At 43.8% G+C, this 14,245-nt stretch overlaps 1 protein-coding gene across 1 annotated transcript; it reads left to right on the top strand.

The window, feature by feature from the left end:
- Positions 1–4,748: 4,748 nt before the first annotated feature.
- On the top strand, positions 4,749–6,222 carry LOC123170467 (NAC domain-containing protein 22). Its single transcript, XM_044588335.1, has one exon. The coding sequence runs from the start codon at positions 4,807–4,809 to the stop codon at positions 5,701–5,703; it is 897 nt and encodes a 298-aa protein (XP_044444270.1). The 5' UTR covers positions 4,749–4,806; the 3' UTR covers positions 5,704–6,222.
- The last annotated feature ends 8,023 nt before the right edge of the window (positions 6,223–14,245 follow it).

Here is a 14,245-nt window from a genome sequence, read left to right as displayed (position 1 = left end):
CTTTGCCTGCTGGATCAATCGTCTGGATCTCCCTGATTTGAACGCATGGATGGATTTCTGCTTGGAACAGTGGGGAAATGCTGGCGCGAAATTCCGGCATTTTCATTTGGGACGAAATATTTTTCATGGGCTTGATTAGCACCGGCCTGGCTCGAGTTCAAGATATATAAACTGGTCAAAGATTTGTGTTGAGCACAGCAATTTGTTTTCTTTTTCCTCAACCGCATCCATATTTATTTTGTAAAGTATGTGTGGCTGCGAAAGGATTGACCGTGGGGGTCAAGAGTGGCTTCATTTCTTTTTAAAGTATGTGTGCTTTGGAGTTGCTGGTCAGACATTATTCTGCTCCTCATGCCTCTTGAGAGCGACCTTGGCCCAATCTGGTTATCTGTGCCAATCTTCTAATTATCCAATCACAAACTCGCCTCACATCCTTAAGAAAAAAAGCCTCTCCTGCTTAGCTGTACTACGGGTGGAAGTGAATAAAGAAGACGGCCACCAACGAGATGACGTTCCCTTGTTTGAGCGAACGCGCTATTGGAGAGCGTTACCTCAGAAAACCACTCTCGACGAGCGTTCATGAATTGTCATGGTATAACAGAAATATTTGTCATTCTATAACAGAGATATCTGCCATGTTGAAAAGAAAAAAGATTGCATGCTAGCAGAAAGAATTCTCACGACTTTGCCACCCCGCGGCAGAGTAAATCGCCATGTGGTTAAGGGATTTGCCATGATACCACATAGAGAACTGCCAGGCTAAAAGCAAAACATTCGACCACATGTCTGGGAATATGTCGTGCTGCAATAGGCCGGACTGCCATGTTGCATGGAGGAGTTGCCATACATAGGTGTCATTGTTATACATGAAGCCGTTCCCTCTCAATGGTGTATGGAAGCGAACATTCGCGTCATTTCCTCGAGAGGCTACATGCGAGCTAGCAGAGATTGCCATGTGTGTCACTTTGAGTTTCACATACCGGAATTGAACATACGTCAGGTGATTCCGATAAAAAAAAACCCCGAACATAGGTGTCATGTGTGTCACTTTGAGTTTCACATACCGGAATTGAACATACCAGAGAGCATTCCCTCAAAAACCACTCCTACGAAACGTCAGGTGATTCCGATAAAAAAACCCCCGAACATAAGCCCTTTGTAATCAGACGGTATAGGATATGTTATACATTTGAGAGTTAGGATATGTTATTCACAAATGGTAATCTGATTCATCTTGTTGGATTATTCGGCTCTTTTAAATGGGATAGGCTATACGCAAGTCACCTGAAAATTTTATTTTGGGTAAGTCAATTATCTGGGCTATTAGATTAAATGATCTAGCATTTCTCCTTCTTTCTTCTTCCTTTAGCTTTCTTCTCTTTCCAACCGTTCCTTCTCCTACAAAATTGATTTATCCAAATTGTAAATTCAGTCAAATTACATATACAAGTTGTGCTTTTTAATGGGTTTCCTGAGATTAGCACTGCCCTAGTTCAAGATAAAACAGGTCAAAGATTTGTGTTCAACAGCTTATTTATTTTTGCCTAACCGCATCTTTTTTCATAAAATAAGTATGGCTGCGAAAGGATTGACCCAGGGTCAAGAGTGAGTGGCTTCTTGGAATGTTACTATATATGAACTTTGCTGGTCAGAGATTATTCTGCCGATGCCTCTTGAGAGCGACGTCAGCCCAATCAGATTAGCTACGCTAATCTTCTAATTATCCAATCACACACTCGCCTGATTTTTTTAATTTTTTTTGGAATGGTGACTCTACAAAGTTTTATTTAATTGTGAGCATAGCAGGCAAATTTAACCATTCTTGATTGATTTCTAGATTCTTCCACGACCTTGAGCTGTCAGGGCGGCTCCTGCAAAACTCTGTTTATGGATGCTGCTCCGTACACATAGTTTTTTTCTAAATACTCCCTCCGTCCCATACTAGTGTCAAAAACGCTTTTATATTATGGGACGGAGGGAGTATTTAATTATTCTACTCCCTGATGGTTGCTGTCAGGGAGGCTGCGAAACTTGTTCCTTAATGCTCCCTTTTTTTGGCATAATCGACCTCAAAGGCTACCATAGCGGGCATCAACAGGGGAGCACTACATAAAACACAACCTACACCTTCTAATTTGTTTCCTTTCTGCGAACCACCTGTAATTGAGATGGTTAGGTGGATAGTGGTATCCCCAACCCACCAGGGTTCAGATCCTGGTGCTCGCATTATTTCTGGATTTATTTCAGGATTTCCGGCGATGCGCTTTCAGTGGGAGGAGACGTTCCCGTCGACGACGAGGCGCCTGCGGTGGCTTCGTAAATCTCAAGATGATATGCCGGCTCGGTCTCTCGGAGGTGCTCATAGGGGTAGGGTGTGCGTGTGTGCGTTCATATAGGTGAGTGTATGCGCGTGTATATGAGCGTCTGTGTCTGTACTGATGCTCAAAAAAAATTTGTTTCCTTTCTATTTATCATTTTAATCACCACCATTAAGAAAACTGATATGCCTAGGTTCCTTGTGGTGGAATGTGCCCAATCGGGTTAACACGAGTGGTCACATTATTCTAAATTTATTTCAGGCTTTTCGATGATATTTGTTTATGGCATGCATGCCGACTCAATCTCTTGAAGGTGTTCACAGGGAAGGGTGTACATGCATGCATTCATAGGGGGGATTGTGCCGGCACGCACGTGAATGTCCGTTAGTGTTGTGTTTCTCAAAAAGAAAATCCTCACTAGCTAGGGTGAACACGGTTAAATAACTACCAACCAAAGCCGTTCTCGGCTAAAGCGGCATAGGATATAGTAAAAGATATCTGAAATACAAAAAAACTTTATTTGGACTGCAACCTAGCTGTCAGGAAATGTTTTGCGTGTGTGTGTGGGGTAGTTGCCAGGATATGATTCTTTTTTGCCAATATATATATTGTTTCTGTGTGTGCTTAAGGTGTTTAAGTATTAACAATTGTTTAATTATGAATGATTTTGCTTTAAATTACAACGTGCTTCGTAGTTTGTACATTGACATACTTGTGTTTAAAACACATTTGTTTCATTGATGATGTAGGCATTTCCATGTTATTTCCTACCCTTGGCTGGTGAAGACCACATCCCCTTCACACTCCATCGGCCAGCCCGTGGATTCATGTCCCCTCTTCCCGCCGCTCCAGCGGTTGATGGCGTGAAGGGAATCCCGGTGTCTCAGCTCCGGCTTGTAGTTTAGGTTAGGTTTTTTAGTCCTAGCAAGTCCGGCACTCGGGTGGATGGTGATGCTTCATCTTCAAAATGGTCTTACGGGCTCCGATCCCTCCTCGAGTACATCTGCCAGGACGGAGTCGATGGAGCTCCAGCATAGATCATTGTCGTCTCCTTGGCAACGAGGTTAGGGTTTCTCGTCAAGGCGTACGTGACGGCGAGATTTATGTCAATTCAAGGGTTCAACAAGGATTAGGGCTCTAGGGCACTTGTCCTTAGAGACATGTGCATGATGATTTCCCGGCGATCAGTGGCAAGGTCAAGCCGACTCTGGCAAGGGAACGTCTACATCGGCATGTCGGCAGCTCATTATATGTTAGTGTGCGTTTTACTTCTAGTGAACTTTTATAATGGATTTGTGCCCTTTTCCTTGCAACAAATGTATTTCTTCCTACATATGCATCTTGTGACAAGGCATGGCTCCATTATGACAACAAATGTATTTCTTCCTACATGGCAATGCTAAGGCATTACGTGTGACAATATCTTAGGAGCGCCGGGTACCTTTAGCATTGCTACGCCAGCCTTTAAAGGTATCTTTTTGTCATGAAAAAAATACAAATTGAGCCCATTCTTTAGATCTTTATTATCTATAGGCCTTGTTTGATTTGTAGGATAAAAAACTATATAAATTTTCCTATGATCTACTTTGCATGGAATGAAAATTCTCATTGAGCCCAATCTTTGCTACTCCCTCCGTCCCATAATATAAGAGCGTTTTTGATGTGCCAAAAACGCTCTTATATTATGGGACGGAGGGAGTATGTTTCTATGACAACTTGCCAGCCTGCCTTTTGGGCGGTTTTGCTGCGGGGTAACCAACTTCTATTACATATTCTTTGATTTATTCAGGTAAAGTTATGAAGCTAAAATGTATTCACAATGTCCAAAAGTAAAAAAAATATCGCAAGTTTCTGATTCAAAGTCAAATTTACTGTGCGGATTGCTCTCCAGTGGTTGACCAATCATGATTCTCCCATTAACTTGGACTAGTGAAGGGGAAACTTCATCATGTAAAACTTGGTGGATTTTAATAAGGAACCACTACACACAAACATAACTTCCTACCAGTTTCCTTTCTTAATTAATCCATTTTTTAAAGCCTTGCCATCATCAACTTGAGATGAGATCACACAGGAAGTACTAGAAGGTACATCCACAACAGTAGATGCAGACCATTGATTCCTAGGTTACCACCACTAAACAAATCACCATTACCCCAAGTTGGCAGTTATTTAATCACATACAAACCACACTCACACCTTGTAGCTATCCAAGATTAACCCCCGGTCAATTAATCAACACAAATTACCACTTAAAATTCCAAGTCCACACACACTCACACTCACTCACTGTCTGCAGTTTGGCCAGTAAAAGTCGTGCCAAGACTTGGAATTTGGACAGAAAGCGACCCCATTTCCCTCTTGAGCTTCGCCGCCGGCCTATATATGCTGCAAACCTCCTCTGCTCTTTCCCAACACATTCATCCTCTGCTAGCTTTGCTCACCACACTGGAATCTATCTACTCAAGCTAGCTAGCTGATCTGAGCCATGGAGCGGCGAGGAGGAGCGGCGGCGCCGTCGCTGGAGCTGCCGGGGTTCCGCTTCCACCCCACGGAGGAGGAGCTGCTGGAGTTCTACCTCAAGCACCATGTCACCCGAAACAACAAGCAGCAGCACCTCAAGGCGGCGCCGTTCGACATCATCCCCACGGTGCACCTGTACCGGCACGACCCCTGGGACCTCCCGGGGCTCGCCGCCATCGCCAGCGAGCGCGAGTGGTACTTCTTCGTGCCCCGCGACGGCGCCCGGAAGCACGCGTCCGGCGTTGCCGGCGGCGGGCGCCCCAGCCGCACCACGGAGCGCGGGTTCTGGAAGGCCACGGGGTCCGACCGCGCCGTGCGGTGCGCCGCCGACCCCAAGCGCCTCGTCGGCCTCAAGAAGACGCTCGTCTACTACCAGGGCCGCGCGCCCCGGGGCACCAAGACGGACTGGGTCATGAACGAGTACCGCCTGCCCGACCTCTCCGGCGCCGGCGCCGGCGAGCAGCAGGACGTGGTGCTCTGCAAGGTGTACCGCAAGGCCGTGTCGCTCAAGGAGCTGGAGCAGCGGGTCGCCATGGAGGAGCTCGCGCGCGCGCGGTCCTCCCCGCCCACCACGGCCTCCCACTCCCACTCCCACTCCCACTGCAGCGCTGGCTCGCCCGACGTCTCGTCCGCGTCCGAGCTCGCCCACGAGGCCGCCCTCCACCATGTCCACCACGGGGTGAAGAAGGAGGAGGCCGTGGCGGTGGCGAGGCCGCCGGCCATGCGGCTGCCGCAGCTGGAGACCGCGAAGGCCAACGGCGGGCTGGAGTGGATGCAGGACCCGTTCCTGACGCAGCTGAGGAGCCCATGGATGGAGGGCCTCTGCTTGTCTCCCTACTACGCCAGCGTCCTCAACTTCTAGCATGAACCAAAAATTATTACTAATCACTAGTCCAGTAATCCATGGAGCCATCCCAAAATTCAGAGATAAAATACATCAGCCAGCAGGAGTGTGTAGCGGTCGTCGAATCTGGCAACAGGCGCTCTTGGAATGGAGTCTACTGGTTGTCAAATGATACTCAATATGTGACACAACTAGAGAAAAAGAATGGTGAAATTTCACCATTTATAGTACAGATAGAGGAGCCAAATTTTCACTGCTCTATTAATTACTAGTTCAATGGAGTTTGTCCAGAATTCATAGATTTGATGGATGCATGATCGGTGCAAGGTGTGTTTACATATCCGATCAAGTACATGACTACATGCATAATAGATTGGGCATTCACACCAAATTCCATCACCTGAGCTTTTTTGATGGGGTTTATTGCTGGGCGCATGAAACTCACTGTGATATGTGAGTCGGAGAAAGAGGGAATTGATGAGCTAGAAATACATGTAACCCGTTTAATTTTGAATACAAAGGGTCGATCAGTATTTATGTTTGGCCCTCTTTGGTTTTGTATTTTTTAACGGTAAACGGTGATCTTTTTTGAAAAATTAAATGATGATCTTGAGCTGCCTTCCTTTTCAATACAACGAGGGATGGCTGTTTCTAGCTGCCTAATTAATTGGCTTGAACTTATACTTGTCGGGGTCACGATTGGCAACAAGTACATTATTTTCTTGGGCTATAAATGTTACTAAAACTAGGGGTTAAGACTCATATGCCTGATTGGGCTAAAGTTTACGGGGACACATGGTCCCTCAACCTGTTGATTTACCACACAAAAGATATATCTCACTTACTGCGATGTACAATGAGTGACCACCCCTGTGGTTCCACCCACGGACCAGGCCTATTAACGCATTTTTTCTGCTTTATTTCTTTGTGCAGTTTTTTTGTTTCTTTTCTTGTTTTGTTTTCAGTTTTCCTTTTTGTGTTTTTACCTTTTTTGTTTATTCTTTGATTTTTTTACTTTTCATTTGTCTTGTTCTCTAATTTAGGTTCATCTTTTATTCCCTTCTCTCCATTTTTTTATCTCTTTCCATTTATCTCTTTTGTTTTGTCTTTTTTACTAAACACTATTTTTGCTTCCATTTCCTTTTCTGAATACTGTTTACGATAAATAATTACTTAGGAAAGGATACAAGATTTCTTTAAAACAAGAATACTTTGAATTACGTGATGCACATTTGTTTTCATATGGGGTGGACATTGTTCTAAGTACATGACGAACATTTTTCGAACATGTGGTAAATAATTTTAAAACTTGTGATGAACATTTACAAAATGCACAGTGAATATTTCATAAAAAAGAGATGAAACGTTTTTCAATATGTGGTGAATTTTTATTAAATACAAGATGCACTTTTTTTGAACACGTTGGAACAGTCTCCCAAAAATATGAAGTGAAAATCACAACATGGGCCCGTGTTCCTTCACGCATGCAGGGCTCATGTTGCGCATGGGCGGACATCCTGAACACTTGTTTTCAGATAAAAAGTTGGGCATTCTCCGGGATGAGCTGGGTTCAGACCGGGCTGTACAAAGCCCGACCTAAATTGCACACGCCTGGGCCTCGCTATGCCTAGTTCGTAGCCCAGGTAAATGGCTGTTTTCTCATTTCAGATTAATAAAATACCAAATTTCGGTGCTATATAAACTATATTATACCTATATTTGTTAATATACCTCAAAAAAACATGTTTCATTGGGCTTTTCCCTGACTTTGGGCAGGGCCATGGGCGATAAAGGGAGGCCCGAGCCTGGCCCGGATGTCGGGCTCCGGGACAAACTTCCAGTTTTCTTTTTTTTCCCCTTTATTGTGTACTGCTTATTTTGCTTTTTGTTTCTTCTTTTGGTTTGATTATATCTTTTCTTTTTTTCTGGTTTTCTAATTTAGTTTTATGTTTTATTCTCATCTTTCCATTTATCTGTTTTGTTTTGTCTTTTTCCCTTTGTACTATTTTTGTTTCCATTTCCTTTTTCTAAATATTATTTAGGATACATAAATATTTAAAATATGTTCAAATATTTTTTAATATAAGAATAATTTTGAATGACGTGATGCACATTTATCCATATTGGGTGGACGTCTTTCTAAGTACGCGATGAACATTTTTTGAATATGTGATGAATAATAAATATGTGATGACCATTTATAAAATACACGATGAAATATTTAATAAATACATCATGAAACTTTTCACAATATACGGTGAAATTTCATTAAATACGCGGTGAATATTTTTTTGAACACACGGTGAAAAATTCTTAAATACACAACATTTTTTTAAAAATATGCAAAGAAGACTTCTACTAATATGTTGTGAATAGTTTTTTGAATACGCGACGAAGATTTTTGGAATACAGGAAGAACATGCTTTGAATATGTGGTTCACATTTAAAAAAAAACTGGATGTACATTTTCTAAATACATGAAAACATTTTTGAAATGCAACGAGCATTTTCCAAATAAATGAGGAATATTTTCCAAATATGCAAGAAACATTTATCAAATATGTGTTTACCGCGTAATACAAAAGAGGATTATGGCATACTAAAAGTTGTCATAATGTGTTTGAAAAAAGTCCGTTAATGTTTGTTTTGAAAAGTGTTCATGCATTAAAGAAAAGGTTTACGAGATTTGAAGAAAGTATTTACACATTCTTTGTTAATTTAGAGACTATTCTTGACAAAGGAAAATAAACAGAAAAAGATGAAGAATTAAAAAGAGTAGAGAAAGAGAACAAAACATGTTGCACTGCACGTCTGCACTTTTTTTTGAGGGGTTAAGTCAAGCTTTATTGATCGAAATCCACATGGAGTGGTATACAAAAAGGATCATGAGGTTCGACCAACCAGATGTATGGGCCTCGATCTAGCGAATGTGAATACTTTTTTTTTTGCGGATGTAGCGAATGTGAATACTTGGCTAACCTATCAGCATCGCAATTAGTTGCTCTGCCTTCGAAAGTAACAGAAAGCAGGCGCAGGGAAAAAAAATGAGCATCACTATTTTCAGCCTGATGTCCAGCCCGGTGATGTCTCTACGAGCACGAAGCACATCCGCATCTAGTTCAGTGTCGTACGTTGTCTAAAAAAAAAAAGGTTCAGTGTCGTACTCGAGAAGTACACTAGTATACTTCTTCGCGCTCTCTCAATCCTATTGGGAATACCGGAATAGGGATCACGGTGAGCACTAGAATGCACAGGAACATGCCACGATGGAACCAAATAGGATCTGATGAAGAAAAACAAAAGAATCTATGGGTGAAATAGAAGAGAATTGTACTAACCATTGCAAATTGAGATGTGAATTGTTGGAAAGCAACGAATGGGAAATTTCGTCCCCATTAACTGGTGGAAACGGCAGCGAGCACGCCGTCGTCGGCGATACTGTTTTCATCGGGCAACGGGAGTATGGAATGAGAAGCTGAGAGGAGTAGAGGACAGAGGCGACGCGCGACGGCCTCGCTGGTCTCTCGATTAAAATTGGTTGCACACACCAACAAGTCAAGGGCCTAAGAGCATCTACAGCCGTGATGGACAAATCCGGTGTCCCTAAACGCCCGCGGGCGTGTCCGGACGCGTTCGCCGACACTGACCGGTCACGCCTTAAATAATGCAATCCACATTTGGATACCTTAAATTAGATATCTCAAATCCATATTATTACATGCAATGGAGCGAGCGATTTTTAAGCGAAGCTCGTCCGGTCGCCGTGGCCATGTCCGGCGGCTGGCTGTGCTCCCCAGAGTGTTGGTCCGGTCGCCGGCAATGTAGAGTAGGGCATGGGACACGAGCCGGCTCACGGGACTCAAGGCGCCGCTGTCTCCATGCCCTACTCCTTCTCGTCGGAGGCCGGAACCCGTTGGGTGCTGGTGGACGCCAGATCGATGATGGATCCGTTTTGGGATGAGCGGCGATATCCAGCATGACGCGGTTGTGGTGCCCGGAGTGTTGCACCATAAGGGGCACCGGAGAATGCGACTCCGCCTCGCCGACGTTTACTGCCTCGAGCGCTGCCGCCGCCTCCCACGCCCGCTGCCTCGCAAGGCGGGCACGCCGCACCATGGTTGCGTCAGACGACGCTCACGGTGCGTGTATGACCTTGACGCGCCAACGGAGGGGTTGCGCGTCCGTCATCGTGTTCAGACGCCTGACAGACCGCACCGCCTCCGGTGAGGCAACGACAGCTGCCCTAGCGCTGGATTCATGCGCCATTTGGGTGGATGCAATGGATTCCCGACGGAAGGAGTCGAGCGATGCCGTGCACGGGCCTCCTGTCGGGAGCGGCGGAGCGCAAGCCGGAGGACCATCTCCTCTTCGGAGGCCGCGTGGGATGAGCTCAGGTTCGACTAAGCTAGAGGTGAAGGACTCGTATCCGCTGCCCGCCATGCCAGAGACGGCCGTATGGCGCCGGAGACAAGCTTGGGTAGCGGAGGGGAGTGGAGTGAAGTGGCTAGGGTTTTGTCTGGTGAGCGGACGGGGAGGAATATATGTGGGGTTGGTTGGGCTAGCGTGGGCCGGGTCCGACGTGGCGGGCGTGCTCGGGTGCCCCATATCCGCCCCATATTTGGGCTGAATATGAGTGGTACCGGTCAACCCGGACGTTTGAGGCCCGTTTAAAGCGCCCGACTGGGTCGAAATTTCGTGATTGATCAGTTACCGGACGGGCCGCACGGGTGTTTGAGGAGGGTTTGGGGTGCCCGGCTGTTGATGCTCTAAAGCCGCTAGCTTACTATGAGATTTTCAGTCCGAGTTTGTTTTTTCTAACAGGTTAGGCCTACTACTGCTAGCCAATCTATATGTCCCATGGTATAATAAATGGCATTAACTAATTAAGGAGTACTCTTTTTGGAGCCCTCTCAAGAATGACTTGGGGTGAGCTGGAGGATGCCAAGTGGCACGCTCTCAGTCGCCGTCACATATTGCGCTTTGGGCGTTCTCTTTGGGTGTTTTCTCTATGCGCGCTTTCGGCTGGTTCATCTCGGCTTATAGTTTTTCCTCCTGTTTTTTTAGCTTTTGGACCCAAAAAAATCTGCGAAAAAATGTGATTTTTTTTATTCCGAGAGAGGCACAAATTTACTTCTCGTGGAGGCACAGATTTGCTTACGCGTGAGGCAGGACCGTGACTCTCGCAAAAGGGAAAAATGGGTTTTCATTTTTCTTTTTTCTTCCATGAGAGGCATGATGCACTTCTCGTGAAGGCACGGATTTTCTTCGGGGAGAGGCGCGGTCGTGCCTCTTGGTAAAGAAAAAAAAATGCATTTTTCCCTTCTGCGAGAGGCATAAATTTACTTCTCGTGCCTCGCAAAAGGGAAAAACATGTTTTTTCTTGTGAGAGGCACGGATTTACTTCTCCTGGAGGCACGGATTTGCTTCCGTGGTGCTTCTCGAAAAAGAAAAATAGATGTTTTTTGTTCCGCCGTGTCTCTCGGAAAAGGAAAAAAACGCGTTTTTTCACGAGAGGTACATATTTGCTTCTGCAAGAGGCACGACCGTGCCTCACATAAAGAAAAAAAAGGCATCTTCTTTTCTCCTTCTGTAAGAGGCACGGATTTACTTCTCGTGAAGGCACGGATTTGCTTCCGCGAGAGGCACGTGCTTCCTATTCGGGTTTTTTCGTCTGGTTTTTTCGTGGAAAAAAGTTCGTTGAAACTTATCAACATGGGATCTAGTTTTGAAGATCTCGACGCGAGGAATCCACCAGTGAAAACGGTTCGAGATCTGGATGTGCCGTTTGAGAGATAAAATGTTTTGAATAAATAAATATATGGAAAAAAGGAAAAAACTCCCGGGTTACGAAAAGTGGCGTATATGCAGTGTGACACTTGTTGCAACCTGGGGAGGTGAGAGTGATTTTTGCAAAGAATACTCATTTTTGCAAAGAATACTCCTTAATAGTAATTTCGATAATTAAAAACCTAGGAGGTGCACTGCGATTTGGGGGTTCTACGAAGTTGCACCGCATGCACCTACTCTGATCATCATGGGCTGTGGTTTATGTTTCTATATCCATGCAAGGCACGGACGCTTGACACACCACGGTGATATTAGAACTATATAGCTAGAGACAAGATGAGTGTGTAGGAAATGGTATGTGAGGGTTACATGGATATTTGCTAACTAGCATCAATGTAGCAGAATTCTCTAGTTGTGATGACATAATTTTTAATTTTTCAAGTGTGACATAATTCTTATTTTTTCTTGGGTATCAGTGTCTTGATCTTCAAACTCAAAAGTTGAGTTACCTCCCATGTTAATTTTTATTAAGATTGTTATCTTGTGTTTATATCACACACAAACCACACATACCTCCCGCAATGAATCCGTGCTTCTTGAGCCCTTTCGTCTGGTCTAATTCCAGCTCTGACCACAACCTATCTTGTACCCTTGTGCCTGAGAACCACAACCACTGCGAAACCGCCTCTCACTCTTAACACACCCGCACCCCCCCCCCCCCCCCCCCAGCACGTCGCCTGGACCCAGCCCAAAATCACCAATTTCCTGCTCGACAACATCACACTCAGCTCACTTTGTCTTTTGTACCGTTGATCGCATCTTTCTGTCGACCTATGCACCCTCTCTCTATGCACGACCTTAGCCTTGTTTCCCCCTTAGCTCCATCCTAGTAGAGCCACCCCACAATGCACACGAGATGGACACATGGGAAATATCTAGTTATTTCATGACTGAAAGGAAAATTTCATTGTGTATTTTCTCACCCATTTCTTCTATTAATTGTTCATATAAAATATCACTCCATGGTCAGAAATGCTATCATGCAGTATGTGATGTATTTAATGCTTTGTTGTAGAATAACACTTGGTATTTGATTCCTCGTCCAACATGTGTGAATGCCATCTTTGGGAAATGCATCTTTCGACCTAAATTCAACACCAACATGGTATGTTGGCGAGGTACAAGGTAAGGAGGGGCAGGGGGTGTTCGTGGATTCAATAAATGTGAGGGTGTTGAGCATACCTACATATTAGTCCGATTATCAAATTGACCATTATTCATATGGTGCTCAGTCTTGCCACATCCTCCCCGTGGCAGTATCTTTTGAATGAGATCACTGTATCGACCAACATACTAGTGTAGGGATTCTTTTCGAATTGAGGTGTCCGCTCTAGAAGGATTGTTTTGGAAACACATTCTTAAAAAAAAGTGAAACTACACTGTATCGACCCACATACTAGTGTAGGGATTCTTTTCGGATTGAGGTGTCCGCTCTAGAAAGACTTTTTGGAAACATAAAAAATCATAACACTCCGGGTCCGGTACATGCATTAAAATTTGAATCCTAACACATAAGCTGCCCATTTGGTAAAATACCTTTTTCCTTTTTGAAAAGACAGGTACTTCTCTGGCTGCTCAATCAATTGATGCACACAACCTTTCTTGCGGAATTTTTGTGTACTTTATTTTCATGATGAAATACCTTGAATTGTGAGCTGCACAAAAATAAGATTATTTACCTTATTTTACACACACACACACGCACACACACACACACACACACACACACACACACACACACACACACACACACACACACACACACACTCCTTTTGGGGTATGTGCGTAAAATTTCATGATGAAATAGCTTGAATTGTGAGCTGCACAAAAAATAAAAATCATGGACTTTGGGGATGAACAGAACATGTGCTGAAAAGCACAAATTTGTTCTTTTATTTAGCCGTCATTTTATTGTATTTCATCATGAAAATTTGGACACATGTACACTATGTCTCTGGGTATATGTGTATTTTTTGAAACGTAAAAGCATGGTTTGAAAATTTCAAAATTAAGGCCTCCATTTGTAATTTGTTGCTCAAGCTAGCACTGTTTATTTGTCAGTTGATCGACCTAATTACATATCCAAGTGACTTGTGAAGGCCTGTGACGTTGATCCCCTCATCATCATGGGCTGTGGTTTATATCTCTATATCCATGCAAGGCAATGACGCCTGACACACCTCGGTGGTACTAGGACTCTATAGCTGGAGATGTTATGAGTGTGTGGAAATGGTAGGTGAGGGTTACGTGGATATTCTCTAACTAGCATTAGTGTAGCAGTATTCTCTAACAGCGAGCAATTATTAATTGTGTGTTTATTTTAAGTAGCAAGTGTGACATAATTCTAATTTTTTCTTGGGTATTTATTTCACAATATCTATAAGAGGTAAATTTATATGTAACAAATATATATTTTAATTGGTAGGTTCTTCCTTCAAAATGTTAGAAAGGATAGAGGGGGATTGATGGAATAGTTCGTTGTATTGCTTGAGCCTCGTGGGCGTATATATAGTGAGTACATGATCTGCTTGGAGTATAAAGCAAGGTACATGTTATTCTCTTTTGAACTGTTGAGAAATCAGATAGTAGATGCTTGCAATATTGAGCTAGCTGTGTATTAATGCAACTCATTAAATAATTTGAAGTCACGATATAAAATTGCTGGTGCTGGACACATGGTATAGTTAACGTATAGATCTAATTTTAGATCGGC

Source organism: Triticum aestivum, chromosome 7D (assembly GCF_018294505.1).
Source record: "Triticum aestivum cultivar Chinese Spring chromosome 7D, IWGSC CS RefSeq v2.1, whole genome shotgun sequence".
NCBI classification, from domain to species: domain Eukaryota; kingdom Viridiplantae; phylum Streptophyta; class Magnoliopsida; order Poales; family Poaceae; genus Triticum; species Triticum aestivum.
Note: the sequence above shows the minus strand (reverse complement) of the source record. Positions and strands in the feature narration are given on the sequence as shown.

What these genes read in the sequence shown, in the direction of transcription:
- LOC123170467 (XM_044588335.1), top strand. Translation starts at nt 4,807, where the DNA reads ATGGAGCGGCGAGGAGGAGCGGCGGCGCCGTCGCTGGAGCTGCCGGGG.